Below are 19463 nucleotides of genomic sequence, written 5' to 3'. Positions count from 1 at the left end.
TTAGAAAAATAAACTTGGATATTCACTATATATCACCAATTTTAACGGTCTGGTTAGACGGCCCTGACTAAATGGTAGAGAAAAGTTAAAATTTCGTAAAAAGTGCTCAGAGTTCAGCTCTTTTTTATTTCATATCCAGTGTGACCGAGGCGGTGTGACCGAGGCGGTGTGACCGAGGCGGTGTGACCGAGGCGGTCACACTGGATATGAAATAAAAAAGAGCTGAAATGTTTTATCTTTTGCGTTTGTTTACAATCATAAAGCTGTGAAGAATTCGTAGAGAACACTGGTTTTTCAATAATGTAATATATGTAATATTATTTAGAACATTGATATAATTGTACTTGCACATGACCCTCATATTATTTTATCTCGCATACTGACTGTGCAATTTGATTCTTGCATCTATCACTATTATCGCTCCAAGCAGAAGAATATACTGTTATACCACCACATGCACACTTGCAGTTTGGTTCATTTTCTGCCCAATTATCATAGCTCAAAACGTCTCCATTGTTCCAGACCCATTGTGGTGCAATGTAGTGCAACCCAATCCGATAACGGTCAGTGACAGTGACGAACGAATATGGCGTCTTAGCAAGAAACCTATCGAAACGAGCTTGTTTGCTGGCCGTTTCAAGAGTAATAAGTTTTGCGGAATTATCTGTACAGAACTGCTCTCCTTCATCAGCTTTCAGTTGTTGCTCAGAAATCTTAATGCAAAGATCATTCTCTCTATCGTGAATGAAACCATTACTAACGGGACACTGTTCACCATAAATAAAGTACATCCATCCTTCTGACCTCAACCCTTGGCTCAAACTTATTGCAGCAGCCCGATGCAGACGACAGTTTTGTTTCATTTCATTCAACGTAAACGACATACATGATAATGTTCCCGCGCAAAACAGTGCACAGTCGATGGTTGCAGTGACGCCGTTATATTCTTTGATTAAATCTTTACTAAATTCCAGATTGTCATATTTGGAATCACGAACACTTATGCCGTTTTGAGACAGGGAAATACAGCGATAGAAAACTGTAAACCACAACAACAAAGTGAACAATAAACAAAATTTGGTCATGATTTAGTCTGTTGAAATATTACGATCTACTCTTATGTTTCCCCTCTAGAGCCAATTACGGTGTTACCTACACTAAGGTGATTGATTGTTGTGCCAGGTAGTTAATTGATTAGCTGAATTGATTATCGATTGTGCAAATCGCCGGGTTGCAGAAAAACATGCAATAAAAGGCTTATCCTGCTTAAATGTTTTAAACTCATTAATATAGGTTATGCTGCGTAAGTGTGTAAAGAGAAAATAAAATTGAAAAAAGAAATAACTCTATGGAAACAAAACAATATAGTTTCTCATTTTTTAAATGTAAAAATAGCGCCAGCTTACGTCGTGTTCCCAACAAATATATACTCCGGACATTTGTATCTTGAATAAGCGGAGGAACGCTTAGTTACGGATAAATACATTTATAATTATATTGAAACAAAAATTAAATATACTCTTTTTTAGATAAGTTGTTTCTTTTCAACTTAAAATTGTACAATTTACCATTAAAGTGAATTGGCAAATGATAGAAAGTCTGTAAAACAATAAATAATAAGTGTTATAGTATTGAGTATCAAACATAACAACAAACCATGAAAGAATTATACATGTATGTTGTTGGCAAGTATGAGATACATTTATATAGCAGATAAAAATTTATATAGTCATCATACAAATGTTTTTTTTTATTTCATCACAAGGAGCTTTATCGACATCTTTTGAAAAAAATATTTTACAGGAATATCAAAATATAACAACTTTATTGTTTTTATAAATATTTGAAACATTTATGATAATTGTGTTCATTGTACATTAATCCACTAATGTTTTTGTTTTTAAAAGAGAATTGATTACTAGATCCATGTAACATATGATATGATATATTTTTAGTCCTGCTTATCCTCATTACCGCTACACAGTTACCTGATTTATTCTTTTTCATGCAAATTACACATTGATGATATTTGTGAAAAGAAAAAATGTGAAAACTATTATTTTCTTGCAGCACTTTTTTTCTTAAAGTAGCGTATGAATTTGTAACTTCATTCATCACGGCAAAATGAAAAATGCAATTGATACATAAAAGACAGAATCAGACAGGATTATTCATCGTGTACACCGCCGCTAGAAAACCCTGTTCAACACCCCGGTGAAAGACAAGTCTCGAACTTTGAATTATGTCATTCCCGCGCGCCTTTTATGAATTAATTTATTGCGTTCTTAAATGATGTTATTTTGCCGTTAAGAATGAAGTTGAAAATTCATAGGCTATAAAAAAAAGTGCTTAATGAAACTATTAGTTTTCGTAGTTTCCTCTCGAACTATGATTAATTACAAAACAAATGAAGGACAGATTGATCATTAAAGTATTTCATACATTCTAAATTTGCAGCTATTTATTTACTGCAAAAATTATTGTTTGAGTCTTAATAAAGAATACTTCAAAAATGCTTGGATGAAAGAAATATTGTAGTAAATTGCTTTAAAACGAAATCCAGATAACACATAAAACCCTATAATAAAACCCAAGTTTAAGTTTAATGATGTTTTCTTCCGGAAACATTCTAGTATGTTACATCGCTTTCGTGAATCGACCAAAAGATTATTGAAACACTATAGACATTTACTGGTTATACTTTTTTAAAAAAAAGTTTATTACATACAGCGGCTGCTCTACCCACTTTACAATGAAATGAAATTAGAATAAAATGCAATGTTTATTGATACAATAAAGTTCCAAAAACTGGCAATATGTAGCCACACAAGACCATTAAAAAGGATCATGTAGTAAAAAGCTTAAATTTAAAACAATAAGTAACGCACACACACACACACACACGCACGCACGCACGCACGCACGCACGCGCACACACACACACGCACAGACGTACACACACACACGCACACGCACGCACGCACGCACGTACGAACACATACACATACTTAACAGTATAACATATCAACTAAATCACAAACAAATTCAATCTTCAATAATCTAGTGAAGCCTATCGTATTCATTCTCTAAGTGATATTTTTGAAATGACTATCTGAGGAGAGACGTATTACATGATTGCGTAATATATTGTTATCACTAATCAACCCTTTTGACCAGATCAGCATAATAATTCTGGTATTTATATTACCAGTTTGCACCTATTTGGATCTATTTTATGAGAATGTTTTAATGTTTTTAAAGAGTAAACAGAAATGAAGACAAAAATAAAGGGTCCATGTCATCTATCGCAAAAGCATGCGTATTGTGTAATTGGGGCAATGATGTCAAAATTGAGTCAAATGTTCAAAGTTTGTTACCGCTGATTTAGAAATAATGTGGGATCATTAGTTGGCCACTTGCAAAGAAATTAGTAATTACAGTTAAATTATGCAGGAAAGCCGTATAGGAGGATCGGCCACCAGGCTAGGACCAAGCCATGTGTTAAAATTGGCGTTCAAAACATAAAAAAACACAACAAAATGATCGATTATTATTTTTTTCCAACAGATTCATCGATTTACTATGTAACTATGTAAAATTCGACAAAATAACGGTATTTGTGATTTTGAAAAATGCATAAACAACATCCCACGAGCAATATTATCAGGGATATAGAAGTGTTTTTGTAAAACACTTACTAGACATGAGTGATATATATCCTGTTACAGAATGAATTCTCCAGCGATGTAGAGGGACAAACGATTAATCACAGTTGAAGCAGATAAACAAGTATAGTTAACTATTCAGCTGTTTGAATTGCCAATAAATCATTTCTGTAAAATAAAACAAATGACGAAATGTATAATAATAATAAAAATGAAGAAATGAGACAGCAGTTTTTTTACAAATTTCAAATTGACACGAAATAGTGTTCTTTGTTACTTGTATCAGTTATAAATGACGAAGTAAAATGACATACTTCAACATATATCAATTGACAATTGAAATAATAGAAAACTAGAAACCAATTAACTTTCAGGTGGCACAATGTTTCATTAATGTTTCATACAGACTTCATTTCTTTTTGTTGGTTTGTTTTTGGTTTTACGTCACATCGACACAGTATAGGTCATATCGCGACGTTCCAGCTTTACTGGTGGAGGAAGACCTCAGGTGCCACTTCCGTGCATTATTTTAGGCACGAACGTGAAAACTACTACTTGAATCTTTCTTTCTTTCTTTTTTTAATCTTAGCACATTTTTATCAAGTTTTAAAGCGAGAAAAGTCTCCTAAAATAAATATTTTTATTTTTTAGAAAGGGCAATTATATCTTTCAAAGAACTCCACTGAGGTCAAAAGTTTTTTTGTTTTATTTCTAACAATGATCAGCTGGGACATTTAATAAAGATATGCAAAACACGATTAAGAAATTTACTTTAAAATGAAGTGAAAATCTATTTGTGTGCTGTTCTTAGCCCAATTGAGTGAAAAGCGTTACAACGCGTCACAACAATTTCGGGTCAGTTTTCACAAATTAGACAATTGGAGAGTGCGACAACACCGTACGAGTATATCCAGTAACGCAGGAATGTGCATATAACGTAAAAGTGACGCCGAATCTGTGCAACGCTATTGCCGAAACTAATAACACAGTAAGTTAACGAAAAAAAATATTTTATTCAAAATTAAACTTAAATAAATGAATTAGCTCTTACGGCTGCTACAACAGCGTACAAAATGTCGCCATTAATACGCTAGTCATGGTGTCATGTTCACGAATAATCTTGAAAAATAAACGTTTCATGCAAATATTTTTTATGAGGTTTAAAGTATAATGTCTCATGCTAATTAATGTCTTCAAGTTTGGTGTACAATAATAAATATTGGTTCATTAACGTATTTTCATGTCAAAAACCTCAGTAGAGTCCGTAATGATGTGACATGCTGCTTATCCTGATCACCTGAAGAAAATAACGTTGAGTGCAAAACAATTGTGATAAAGGAAGCAAAATTAAAACAAAGTTGTATTTTGTCTTCCATACAAAACAATTAATCATAAGAAATGTAACTGCTTGAACGTGACAAAAGTTAAACATGATACGAAGATATAATAAGTGTTGATTAACCTTAAACTTTGTTAAAGTTTTCGTTTATGGTATTGAACTTCAATAGTAATACAGTTATAACATTGAAACTTCAATTGTTGAGTACTACTTGCCACATTGATCTTTTTAGTATCGTCATGTAATTCAATATCGGACAGATTATCATGAAGTTTTATTTTGTAAAGACCCCTTTTTATGAAGACATTTTTGCGCTGATAAACGTTTTATTAAGGTAAATTTCTCAAAAGCTATCAAGTATATTCACTTAAACTTGAAATACTTGTTCACTATTACATGTAAAATAGGGATGCATTTCCAAAGGACAGACAAACCTGAATAGCAGATTTTCTGAAGTAAATACCTTTTTACATCTTATATCACTTATTGAATATATTAGCAGAAAGTTATACAAAACAGTTTATCAGCATTATAACACCTTTTCCACTTTGCCTTCGTCATATTATCAAGTATTGAAAAATGCGGAGCACATTGTTCCTCGGGCAGCTCTCGTTTAAAATCTAAAGCTTTGAACATATCAAGTATTTAAATGTGTCTATGAGGTTTAGATGGTGAATTATAGTGTATAGAAACTTAAAAACAAATATGAAACGTATTGTCTCGGATAAGTTTATTATTTTTGGAAAGTCTCTAAACTAAAAGTAAAACGTATATCATTCGATTAAAAATATATAGCACATTCGCCTGGAAAATAAAATTAATGAAATGATCTAAATATAAACATAACAAAGCCTGTCATTGTTCAATTAAATCTGAAAACAATTTAGACCAAAAAAAAGTGGATATTAATTAAACTAATAACCTTATGTAAAGTAGACAGGAGTTAATATACAAATATGGACTTTTTAGCTGTTGAATATGATGTGATATGTACTGAAAAAAATAATATTGACCGAGGTGGTAGCCGAGGTCAATATTATTTTTTCAGTACATATCACATGATATTCAACAGCTAAAAAGTACATATCTGTTTTATTATATAATATCGCCTCGGTCAATATTAATTTTTTAGTACATATCACATCATATTCAATAGCTAAAAAGTACATATCTGTTTTATTATATAATTTATATATAGCTTTTATATGACTTTTCACATCTGCCATTGCATACGACGAAAATCATTATTTTTCAGCTTGTCTACTGTTTCCATAATTTGGCCCTTTCCATTGTCATGCTAATCCCTATTGTTCTTAAAAAATGAACAAGGGTGCCATAGTCACAAAATACGCCCGTTTACGAAAGCTTTAGATGGAGATGGGGGCATTATGGATAAGTGTTATCTAGCAAGCAAGTTTTTATTCTTGACACTGTGTTGTTAAATGAACCTTAAAACAAATCAGTAGGGAAGATATGCACAGGATGTGTGACCTTGACCTTGGTCGCAGGGACCTGAATTTTATGCAAGGCACTCAGCCTCACAATGATGAACATTTGTGCCAAATTATATTGAATTCCCTCTATGTATGTAGAAGTTTTGCTCCAGACAAGCGTTTTTCTATGAGCTCTAACTGTGACCTTCACCTTTGACCTAGAGATATGGTTCATGTGCAGGGTACTACGACTCATGGTGGTGAACAATTCTATAAAGTAACATTAAAATTCCTCCATGCATGTAGAAAATATGCTCCGGACAACATCTGGATATTTAATCATCTCCAGTGACCTTGACCTTGCAAATATTAACCTAAATTAAATGTGTCACACCTGTAGTCATGATAGTTACCATTTGTGCTACAAACCATCAATTAATGATGACTAAATGGTCCCTATACACATCTTCAAATTTTTATCTGAACTTTGACCTCTATGTGTAACCTTGACTTTGGTCGCAGAGATCTGAATTTTGCGTGCGACACTCAGCCTCACAATGGTGAACATTTGTGCCAAGTTATATTGAAATCCCCCTATGAATGTAGAAGTTTTGCTCCGGACAAGCGTTTTTCAATGAGCTCTGAGTGTGACCTTGACCTTTGACCTGGAGACCTGGATCATGCATGGAGCAATACATATCATGGTGGTAAACATTTCCATAAAGTATTATAAAAATTCTTCCATACATGTAGGAGATATGCTCCAGACAAAATCTGGATATTTCAGCATCTGTAGTGACCTTGCATATATTGACCTAAAGTACATGTGTCACAGCCGTAGTCATGATAATGACCATTTGTGTTACAATCCCTCAATAAATGATGATTAAATCGTCCCTATACACATCTTCATATTTTTATCTAAACTTTGACCTCTATGTGTGACCTTGACCTTGGCTGCAGGGACCTGAATTTTGTGCGCGACACTCCGCCTCACAATGGTGAACATTTGTGCCAAGTTATATTGAAATCCCTCTATGCATGTGGAAGTTTTGCTCCGGACAAGCGTTTTTCAATGAGCTCTAAGTGTGACCTTGACCTTTGACCTAGAGACCTAGTTCATGTGCGTGACATGGCTTCTCATAATGGTGAACATTTCTATGAAATTTCATTAAAATCCCTCCATGCGTGTAGGAGATATGCTTCGGACAAAATCTGGATATTTCATCATCTTTAGTGACCTTGACCTTGTATATATTGATCTAAATTATATGTATCACAGCCATAGTCTTGATAATGACCATTTGTGTTACAATCCCTCAATAACTGATGACTAAATGGTCCATATACACATCTTCATATTTTTATCTGAACTTTGACCTCTATGTGTGACCTTGATCTTGGCCGCAAGGACCTGAATCTTGCGCGCGACACTCTGCCTCACAATGGTGAACATTTGTGCCAAGTAATATTGAAATCCCTCTATACATGTGGAAGTTTTGCTCCGGACAAGCATTTTTCAATGAGCTCTAAGTGTGACCTTGGCCTTTGACCTAGAGACCTGGTTCATGTGCGCGACACTGCTCCTCATAGTGGTGAACATTTCTATGAAGTTTCATTAAAATCCCTCCATACATGTAGGAGATATGTTCCGGACAAAATTGGACGCCGCCCGCCCGCCCGCCCGCCAGGGGCGTTCCCATAATACGTCCCGTTTTTCAAACGGGCGTATAAAAACGGTAACTAAAATAGACTAATTACACCGAACTCGACCTTTTTTTCAGAATAATAACAACAAACTTGGCGTGGTGTCTTTTAGGGATTTCCAGAAAATCTATTTTTAGAAGAAAAACCCGTGAATATACTCTGAAAATCTATTTTTAGGAAAAAAAACAGTGAATATACTCTGATATTGACCTGTTATTTTTTACAAAATGTTGCTTGTTAGCCAATCAGGGAAAGGCATTTCAAAGCTATTTATAGATTATATAATAATTGCAAATATTGACTTTTAAATTAATAACCACGTAAATATGATTTAACATGTCTTACTTATTCAATATTCACCTGACTGCTCACAAAGTCATTAAATACAACAATTAACCATCAAGGCAAATTGCTGACATATGACATAAAAAAGCCAACCAATTTCAGTTTAAAATATTGCATAAATGCCACACAGTTCAAATTATGAATACACTCGTCACTTGAATGTAATTTGTGTAAATTTTATTTGGTAAAACATTAATATTATTTTGATGACATTAATCGAGAACAAATAATAGCTAGAAGGGTTTTTTGTCACAAAAACATATGTCTCCCAAAACGAGGTATGGTACTGAGCACTCCTGTGAAGTTTTGTCTAAACCCCGCTAGCAGTTTGAACTGTGTATGTCAGACAAGATTTTTCTATCTATAACTTTGGTGGCATTTTTGTGCAGCAAAGGGGAACATGCCAGCGATATGCACACTGATCACTCCTGTGAAGTTCTTTGATATATCCTTTCGAAAGTCGGACAAGATTTCTATTTATAACTTTGGCGGCCATTTTGTGTTGCAAAACGGAACATGTCGGCGATATGCACAAAAATGGAAGGTAGTGATCACTCCTGTGAAGTTTCATTGAAATCCAACTGTGAAAGTTGAACAATATTTTACTGTTTATCTATTTCTGATCTCCATTTTTTGCAGCGAAGCGGAATGTGTCGGCGATATGCACAACTAGGGATGATACTGATCACTCCACTCTTGTAAAGTTTAATTGAAATCTCACCAGCAGATTGACCTGTGAAAGCCGAACAAGCTTAATGCGGATGGACGGACAACCATACAACTAGACAGACGGACAGACGCCGGAGGCAAAAACACTTTGTCTCCAAACATATTTTTGGAGACAAAATAATAATATTAACAAAAATAATTCACCCTTTTAATATCTGGTTAGAAATCTAGCTATCTATAAATAGGCAAAACGTTTAAATAGCATACAACGTAAACACTATGCCAAACACTGAAAACGATTACGTGCCTTATTTAATTTTATTTGATGAAACTTGTTAACTAATTCTGTCATTACATATTTGTAACAATATCAAATTTTATATTACGCTTTCTGAACACTATGAAATGAGATTACAAGCAAAACAAGGAAGAAAGTACAATATATGAATATTTATGTGTCAGCTACTTTGCACATTATATATGTCTGTATCGTTTCGAAAACAAATCTGCAATCTTATTTTTTCCTCATTGTATATCTATCTGATTGAAAGTATCACACATTGCATCATTAACAGAAATGCATTACTATACTTTCATCACTATTCTTATCTGTATTACGCTAATTCTCCTTATCCATCTTTTTCATTTTTCATTCAACAAAATCTTCAATTTGATGAAAATTGTGCAAACCAAGATCAGACAGCACAACTATACCGAGCGATTATGGTTTGCACTGGTCGACTTGCAACAATCTGTTGCCGCTAGCAGGCCAATGATGTATCATCTATAAGTTAAAAACATTTTGTATTGGAAGTCGTTACTGAACTTATGTATTTTTTTGAAATAAAAATTAAACTAAATTACATAAAATAAACGTTAAATATAAATTAAGGAACTATCAAGTTTTATAGCAACTCATGTTTTATAGCAACGCATAAAAACAAAACAGACTTGTTTTTGTACATAAACATGTATAGTCTGCACGATTAAATGCCAGAAATCAATTTTTGTATCAATGGTTTAATTTATTAATCATGAATTGCCTTTTGTTGTGGATGAAAAAGGATAGTTCTCTTGGAAAATGTAATTTATCATTTAGATACAAACAACAAACGCGCTATATAATAACATATTTAATTGTTTGAAATGTGCATTCGAAGTACGTTCATAAATTAAGCCTATCGCGACAAATATTTAAATGATCAGAAATTATTTCATTTTTCTAGTCATAATAGAATACTTTTCTCTTTATTTCAATAGTTTGCTAAACCCGTTTAAAGGCTCATGCTCCTAAAACACGCTTTCAAGTTTGTATGAGAATAAACAATATGGTCGTATCAAGTAGCCTTTTGAATTCAGATTGACCCGTTTTCAATTAGATAAACTTTGTCCAAGGGATAATGATTCTACCAAATACAAATGGTTTGATAGTTCATGATTTTTTTCTTTCTCGTGATCCGAACACTCGAACGTGTGAATGCAAAAATAAATGAAATTGCCCTTCCTGAAATAAACTGATATTCAAAAGGGAAAGCCGTTTTTTCACAATCAGTAATGCCCATAGCATTAAATAACTGGCATTTGTAAGTAAATAGCACGACTATAATGCATGGAATAAAAAAAGAAAAACAAAAACTGTTAAAAAAGTACTTTTTAATGTCGTTTGTAAGTCGATTTATTTGATTTAAAATTCAGTAAATAACTCAGCTTGTCAAGAAATTTGTAAACCATTAAAAAATAATACATTTGCCATCTACATTGTACAAAAAAAATGGAAAGGTATCATTGCCCTACCTTTCGTCCAGATTTTTTTTCATATTATGGAGAAGAAAAACACACGCATATGTTTTTTTAACCTAAATGTATTTATCACCTCAATCACAATAATTTGGTAAATACGGCTTAATAACTTTGCTCAACGATTATATGAGAAATCGATTGTTGATTCTAATCAGAGTCCATATAAACTAGTTTTAACAAAACCTTTAATCTACTGCAATTACACATGCAGATAGATATTACTATATTTAACTTTACAGCCATATTCAAAGAATAAAACTACAAAAGTACAAAAGATGGTTGTTCACAGAATAAAAGTACATATGATAGTTGTTTACATCATTAAAGTATCAAAGGTAGTTGTTTACAGAATAAAAGTACAAAAAAGTTGTTTACAGAATAAATGCACAAATGGTAGATGTCATTGACATCGTGCCTGTTCAAAAGTAAACTATATATACTAGTATGTGTTTCTCACAAAACTGTACACTAAACGTATTTAATATCAATTTGAACATGGCTTTTCTTTAGTCATAATATATTTAATATATACATGCATATGTTTCCATCTGTGTATGTCCTTTTTGTATACAACCGTTTGCTTCACTTAACCCATTACTTCATGAGCATTTTGTGAAAAATGGTTGTTTTCACATTCTTTAACCAAACATTCATAAGGTTGATACGACAGAAACTCCACAAAGAAAAAAATGTAAAAACAAACTTTCAAAAAATAAAGAAAGAAAGAAAATAAATCTACTTAAAAAACTAACATTCTTACACTAAACAAAATCACACACGCACACACACACACGCACGCACGCACACACGCACACACACACACACACACAAGAAAGGGAAAAAGGAGACAAGTGAATCAGTTTCATTTAATTTTTTACGTTTTATGGTTTAATTTACATAATATTATTTTATTGTCATCAGAATTGTTTGTTAAAGTGTTAGATAGTTTACTCCATTGTTGTTTGTACGATTCAATTTTATCATTTGACAATGCAATTGCTTCTTCTATCTGTATCCTTAACAGCATTATTTTAAATATCAAAAGTGGGTTTACTTTTTTTGATATTTCATTTTTAAAATGTAATATTTCATTAGAATAATGATATAATTTACTATTTATATTGGTTGTAAGCTCTCCAAAAATACTGTTTCTTTACTGTATGAAAAATGAAGATTAACGGACAAGAGAAAAGAATGCAAGTTTGACCATAATTTTGCGCAATATTACATTCCAAAAATAGATGATGAAGTGTTTCTAAACTACTGCAGCAAAAATCACACAAATTTGAATTGCATAGATTATATTTGAAAAGCATAGTGTTTGTTGCAGTTAGTCTATGGATAAACTTATACTGAAAACTTCTGAATGTCACATCTATAGTACATTGTAGTGGCATAGTATATATCTTATTCCAATTCAATTCTATATCTATTGCTTTTTACCATTGCTCTTCATTTTTATTTTTACCTTCTCATCATTTTCAAGTTGGATATTATATAAAAGTTTATTTATTGTTTTGGATTTTTGAATTTTATTGAGAAGCGTATCTTGTTCTTCCATATAAGTTGTGTTGTTTTTTGGTTTCTCAAGGTATTGTTTTGGTATATTGTTTATTAACACAAAGTATGTTAAATAATCAGCATTTGCTATACCGTAAATGTTTTTAAAATCATCATATTTATAAAAGGCTTTTCTCCTATAATCATCAAGATGTTCTATATAAAGTATGCCTTTATCATGCCATGTTTTATAATAAACCAGTTTGTTGTCAATTTTAATGCTACAATTATTCCATACTATGTCTTTAACATTATCTTTGTTTTTATTGTGCTCATGCTGATTGTGAAACCAAGACGAAAGAACATCATTCATGAACAAATTATGTGGATATAAATTATCAATATCATTTTTTGAAAGATTACATTGGAAGATAAAATCATTTCCATATTGCTTTATCTTGTGTTTTACAAAAAGTTTCCATGCACCCTCATTATCTTTGTTTATATACCTTTTTACCCAGCTTGCTTTTACTGCATTAAGATAATATGTAATGTCTATCATTTTAAGTCCACTATTTTTGATATTAAGTTTTAAAGTTTTGCGTTTTATTTTTTCTAGTTTTTTCCGCCCATAGAAAGTGAAAGATCGCTTTAGTTATTTCTTTCATCTTATCAATGGATGGGTTTGCTAAAACTGAAAAAGAATATATTAATTTTGGCAATGTAAAAGTTTTTATCACTATTACTTTTCCAATCAAAGTAAGCTTTCTGTGTTGCCACTGCTTTACATTCTATTTTACATTCATATTCATTTAATATTCCTTCACATATGCACTTTTCTTCTTCATTTAATGATTTAATGTCTGTATTAAAAAAATTAGATTTGATCTTTGTGGGGATCTGTATTTGTATAAATTTTCAAAAAATGATTTTTCTTCTTTTAATATTTGTTTTACGTCTGTAATTTCATTATTTTCTATTTTGAACTTGTGTACAATTCTTTTCTCCGCATGCTTCTTTTCTTAGTTAGAAAAGTATTTACAATTTTTTTTCATTTTGTTCTATGTGAATAGCACATGCTCTCAGAATCGAGCCATTTACACGGTATTCATAAATTTGTTCAAGTTCTTGCTTTTTAGATATAATTTCTTTATGTAATTTATTTTCATTGTTTTGTTCATTATTGTTAGTAGTTATAGTATTTTTTCTTCTAATTGTTTTATTTCTTCGATCAAATTTAACTTATTTTCTTTTTCTTTCTTTTTCTTTTGACTTGCTAAACAAACTTAGCACAAATGTTGACTGGACCATTGCCTTTGTAACAACATGCTCAGGCTTAAATTTCCTGTTACCATGGCAACGAGGGAACATCTCAAAATTGCTATAAATTACTATTTTGCGTTGATTTTTTCCATCAAAATTGATTTCAAAATGCTGCAACTTTTCAATTGATTGAGATAGAGTCGAATGCTTTTCAGCGTTGGTAACACGTTACATTATGATCGACCTGGGGTCATTTTTAGCCTGTCACAAGTCCAAAATATGACAGAACAGTTCGTCCTAAAAATCATTCGAACATTATGCAATTCCCACCAATATTTGAATGGACATATTTTCGGCGCAACGGAGATATTTTTCTTAACCTCTGTCTTTGTCAGGAATTTATTTTAAGTATAACAATCATTTCATTTTACTTGTTATCTTGTTATCCAATTTATTTTGCTTCGACCAGACGTTTCAATCTGTGTCACAACAGAGAATCATTTCAGACATGACATTACTTTGTTTGTTTGTTTGTTGTCTGTTTGTTTCATTTTACGCATTTTTTCCAACAGTATTTCAGTCATATAGGCGGGTAGTTTCCAAACCATCGTTCCTGGAGAGTTACACCAGTACTAGACTAACCTCCTCCGCCCTAAACTACCAAAGCATCTCCCGGGGATCGAACCCACGCCAGATAGGTAACTGGATTAGAAGTCATCGGTTCTGACCACTCAACCACATTAAGTACTACTTTTTCACAAAAGATATGCAACTTAATTATTAAACAACGAGCACATACCAAGAACATGAAGAAAAATTGTTAAGTGCTTCTGATATTCAACTGTAATTGATTCTGTATATAACCTGTGACTGTTCAAATCATTGGCGGCGCCTTTGATGTGTAGCATCAACATTTAACTTGTTCTGAATTTACTATCATCAGCTACAAGCACCTAGCACAATTTTTGATCCTTTTCTTTTCAAATCTTTACATCGTTTTCATTAAATGTCGTTTTCTTGCAAAAATAAAAAAAAAGGGTTTGCAGGCAATTTTCGGCTCATTAAAAATGCTATAGTGATGCTATAACACATATATCAAATTCCGCAGACGTTACGTTAGAAGTGTACCTAAATGTTGTGTTAGTGGTTAACTCAGCCATTATTTCAAATTAAAATTATACATGAAGATACAGGCAAACGTGTTTCCGTCTGTAGATTTAGTTATAATTAAAAGAAAAGTTACATAACAAAACAATTCTAACTTCTTTTAAGAATATGTATGTGATGCTTCGTACGACTACTAGAAACGACCTTGGTATCATAACTAGCAAAAATGGGACACTAAAGCCTGCACAATACATGACAGGATAAAAGGGACGGAGCAAAAATTATTTATCTTTGCAATTATAGTATTTGTGTACGGTGATCGTTAAAGGGTGCAATTAAAGGAGGACAGGAAAATGTTTTCACTCTGTCAAGGGTGCAAATAAAAAGCTCCTACTATTAAGCTATTCACCAGCTTACCGATGTTGAACGATACCGCTTAAAACGTCAGTAGCCCAAAAATATTTGAATTTAAACTGAATAATAATTCTGTATAATTACACATATCTTTAGAAGTTTACATTGGTGTATTATACAAATAGAATAACCCACCAATTGCATCAGCATTGTACCTCAAAGAACAAAATATGTAGTGTATGCAAAATACAATAAAAAAAATTTAGACAAGCGAGGTTTTAACGCAAGCGTAAAAATGGCTACGAAGGAATTAGTTAAATGGAAAGGGATAAGTTTCAAATTTTACCTGAAAAATTTGTGATAAATGCTGAAATGATTTCATCAATAAAAGTAGCAGAATTTGATTGGTAAGTAAAATTTTAAAACTTCCACTCAAAATTTAAAAACCGGGAACTTAAAATAATTTTCGACAAATTATAGTGTATTTCTTTATCCCCCAGCGAGTGCATTTCACCGGCTCCCTTTTATTTTGCGAAAATTGTATGAAAAAAATGTTCCATTCCTGGCCTGTCAGGGTATCTCACCCTCTAAGTACCATAAGTACAATGCTTATAGTTGTCCCTTTCCTTTCCACACTAAATTCGATCTTAACTTGTTTTCTTTTTAAAATTTGTATAAAAAGTTTTTTTAAAATTTTGGGTGAATATTCGTTTGGTTTTAAAAAACTTTTTATTTTTATTAATGGTATTTGTTTAACCCTTTTTGTAACGCCAGCAAAATGTGACCTCAAATTTTTTTTTGTTTTTACCCAAAGGGAAGCGTTCTCACACATAGCGAAATAAAGCAACGTCGCACAGTAGTTTCGTCGTTTTACTTCTTTATTCACTGTGTATCTTTTTTACGCGAGTGCAATTTCGAAAAGAACGTCTGTGTGGGTAATAGCGTGGGAAAAAATAAGTAAAGTATCGGAAATATATGATAACCATACAGGTTCCGCGCTTATGCAGTTTTGTCCAATGCAAAATAGTATCACTTTAAGATGATGGACAACGTGTTTTAAGCTGAATTCGATGGGTCATCATTTTCTGTGCTTTTGAGACTGGTTGCATATCATTAAGGCCCAAAAATCTACCTCATTGTAGGACATCAACCAGATGAGCAGTCCATTATTTGTTTACGAGATAAAAACATTGTTTTCGTCAAATGGACGAAAATGTAAATAACAAATGTTTTAAATAGAAAATGGGTACAGAAATGTTTAGCATATGTACGTGAATGTTTCTTGTTTTCGTAATGGAATGTAGCAAACTAAATGCTTCGGAATATGAAGGAACATAAATATAGATAATTTTTGAAATGGAAAAACAACAACAACAACAACAACAATTCAAGAAAAATAGATAAAAACAATGTATTGCATTCTCCCTTAACAAAGATTCACTTTCAACCTTTGAATACAAATGTAAAATATTTGTTTTCTTGAAATTTTCACGTACGGTTACATTCAGATTTCATTTCAGTGTTTAAAAAAATCAAATACCACCACAAATTACTTCGAAAAATAACTAATAAGAAGGAACCAAAAGTTCAAAAGTTTAATTACACAATTTTGTCCAGGAGATAGTAAATCGCTCAAATGTTTTATCTTGAATTCAAATAAACTGTATAAACATTGAAATTTTAAAAGTTTCTTGAAGTGTAAACTTTGAAACATCAATTTAAATATTTTTTAATTTGTGATTTGGTATAATGTAAGTACAAACTGTAGATATAAATGTTTATCAATACAATTCAGTTGAAAACATATTGTAAAGTTAATTCTTATAACTCTGTAAATATATTATTGTTGTTTAATCTGCTAATCTGTTCGTGATTGTAACATACTGCAATTCAAATCCTGAAATTCTAAAGGAGTACACACCAGTTTGCTCAATTCGAGTTAGTTTGTAATCAGGTTTCTCATTTGACGTTTGCTAGTACGAGATGCATTCCGTTAACAATGTGCTCTCTTGCACCCTTTAACACAAATATAGTATAGTTTATCATATACTAATTTATGAAATATGGAGACATATTGATTGAATAAAATGCGTATTTCCATTTTCGTATTTTCACTGTAAAAATTTATTTTTTACTGCAGTAAATTATATTTTCCGTAATGTCCCTGTTGGACTAGTTTCTTTTAAATTCTGACAAAATCTTTCCATTGTAATGTCAAAATAATAAAAAAGTATATAATAAAAAGAAAATTCAAGTTTTATTTATAAATACGGGATATCTATTCATCTTGTGGTAAGAAAATTAAAAAAAAATCACTCGTGGCTACAGCCACTCATTGAATATTTATTTTTACACCACACTGTGTTTAGAGAAAAACTTTGTTATCCCCTTATATCACACATTTTAAAGGTATGGTTAGACGATCCCTGACTAAAATCGTAGAGAAAAGTTAAAATTTTAAAGGGCTCACAGTTACGCCTGCTCACACTGGATATGAAGTAATAAAGAGCTGAAACGTTTTATATCTTTTTGTTCGTAAAGGTAAACGTTTGTTTACAATAATAAAGCTGTTGGAGAATTCGTATATAACACTGGTCTTTCAAAACTGTAATAAATGTAATATTATTTACAACATTGATATATTTGTACTTGCACAGGACCCTCATATTATCTTTATCTCGCATACTGACTGTTGCCCAATTTTTGATTTTCTTCATTTAATCACATATTATCGCTCCAAAGCAGAAGAATGGTAAACTGTTACAGACCCCAAATTAACGAGCCGACCAGTCCTGGTTCATTTTCGCCCATTATCATAGCTCCAAAAAACATCCGCCATTGGTCCAAGGACCCCATTGTGGTGCCCAACATAATGCAACCCCAATCCATAACGGCTAGGTGACGAACTTATAATGGCGTTTTAGCAATTCAACCTATCAAAACGAGTTGTTTTTGTTTGGGCCGTTTCAAGAAAATAAAGTTTTGGAAGGAATTATCTGTTTAGCAGAATGCTCTCCTTCATCAGCTTTCAGTTGTTGCTCAAAAATCTTATAAAGATCATTTCTCTATTCCCGTGAAGAAACCAATTCTAACGCGGAACACTCCTTCACCATAAATAAAAGTACATTCCTGCTTCTGACCACAACCCTTGGCTCAAACTTATTGCAGCAGCCCGATGCAGACGACAGTTTTGTTTCATTTCATTCAACGTAAACGACATACATGATAATGTTCCCGCGCAAAACAGTGCACAGTTGATAGTTGCAGTGACGCCGTTATATTCTATGATTAAATCTTCACTAAATTCCAGATTGTCATATTTGGAATCACGAACACTTATGCCGTTTTGAGACAGGGAAATACAGCGATAGAAAACTGTAAACCACAACAACAAAATGAACAAATAACAAAATTTGGTCATAATTTAGTCTGTGAAAATATTACAATCTACTCTTATGTTTCCCCTCTAAAGCCAATTACGGTGTTACCTACACTAAGGTGATTGATTGTTGTGTCAGGTAGTTAATTGATTAGCTGAATTAATTATCGATTTTCAAATGGCGGGTTGCAGAATGTGCAAAACGTGCAATAAAAGGCTGATGCTACTTTTTAAATGTTTTAAACTCATGAATATCTGTTATGCTGCGTAAGAGTGTAAAGAGAAAAATAAAATTGTAGACAGGTATAACTGTATGGAAACAAAACAATATAGTTCTCATTTTTTAAATATAAAAATAGCGCCAGGTTACGATGTGTTCCCAACAAATATATACTCATTTGTATCTTGAATAAGCGGAGGAACGCTTAGTTACGGATAAATACCTTTATAATTATATTGAAACAAAAATTAAAATATACTCTTTTTTAGATAAGTTGTTTCTTTTCAACTTGAAATTGTACAATTTACCATTAAAGAGAATTGGCAAATGATAGAAAGTCTGTAAAACAATAAATAATGAGTGTTATAGTATTGAGTATGAAACATAACAAAAAACATGAAAGAATCATACATGTATGTTGTTGGTAAGTATGAAATACATTGATATAGCATATTAAAATTTATATAGTCATCATACAAATGTTTTTTATTTCATCACAAGGAGCTTTATCGACATCTTTAAAAAAAAATATTTTACAGGAATATCAAAATATAACAACTTTATTGTTTTTATAAATATTTGAAACATTTATGATATAGAGGATATTTGTTGAGTTCAGTGTAAGATCGGAATATATTTCACCGAGTGAGCACCAAAAGGTATATTTCACGAGTGGCGTGCC

The 19463-nt window shown here is 32.0% G+C and overlaps 1 protein-coding gene across 1 annotated transcript; it reads right to left on the bottom strand.

The window, feature by feature from the left end:
- Nucleotides 1-362: 362 nt before the first annotated feature.
- LOC132720789 (snaclec 7-like) lies at nucleotides 363-863 on the bottom strand. The gene has a single exon (XM_060705003.1). The coding sequence runs from the start codon at nucleotides 861-863 to the stop codon at nucleotides 363-365; it is 501 nt and encodes a 166-aa protein (XP_060560986.1).
- Between the last annotated feature and the right edge of the window lie 18600 nt (nucleotides 864-19463).

Source organism: Ruditapes philippinarum, unplaced genomic scaffold (assembly GCF_026571515.1).
Source record: "Ruditapes philippinarum isolate M1 unplaced genomic scaffold, ASM2657151v2 ctg1228_1_1_1_1, whole genome shotgun sequence".
NCBI lineage: Eukaryota > Metazoa > Mollusca > Bivalvia > Venerida > Veneridae > Ruditapes > Ruditapes philippinarum.
The sequence above is the reverse complement of the archived record's forward strand: the minus strand, read 5'-3'. Positions and strand labels throughout refer to the sequence as shown.

Coding starts and splice junctions, on each gene's coding strand:
- LOC132720789 (XM_060705003.1), bottom strand. CDS start 863: ATGAAACAAAACTGTCGTCTGCATCGGGCTGCTGCAATAAGTTTGAGC.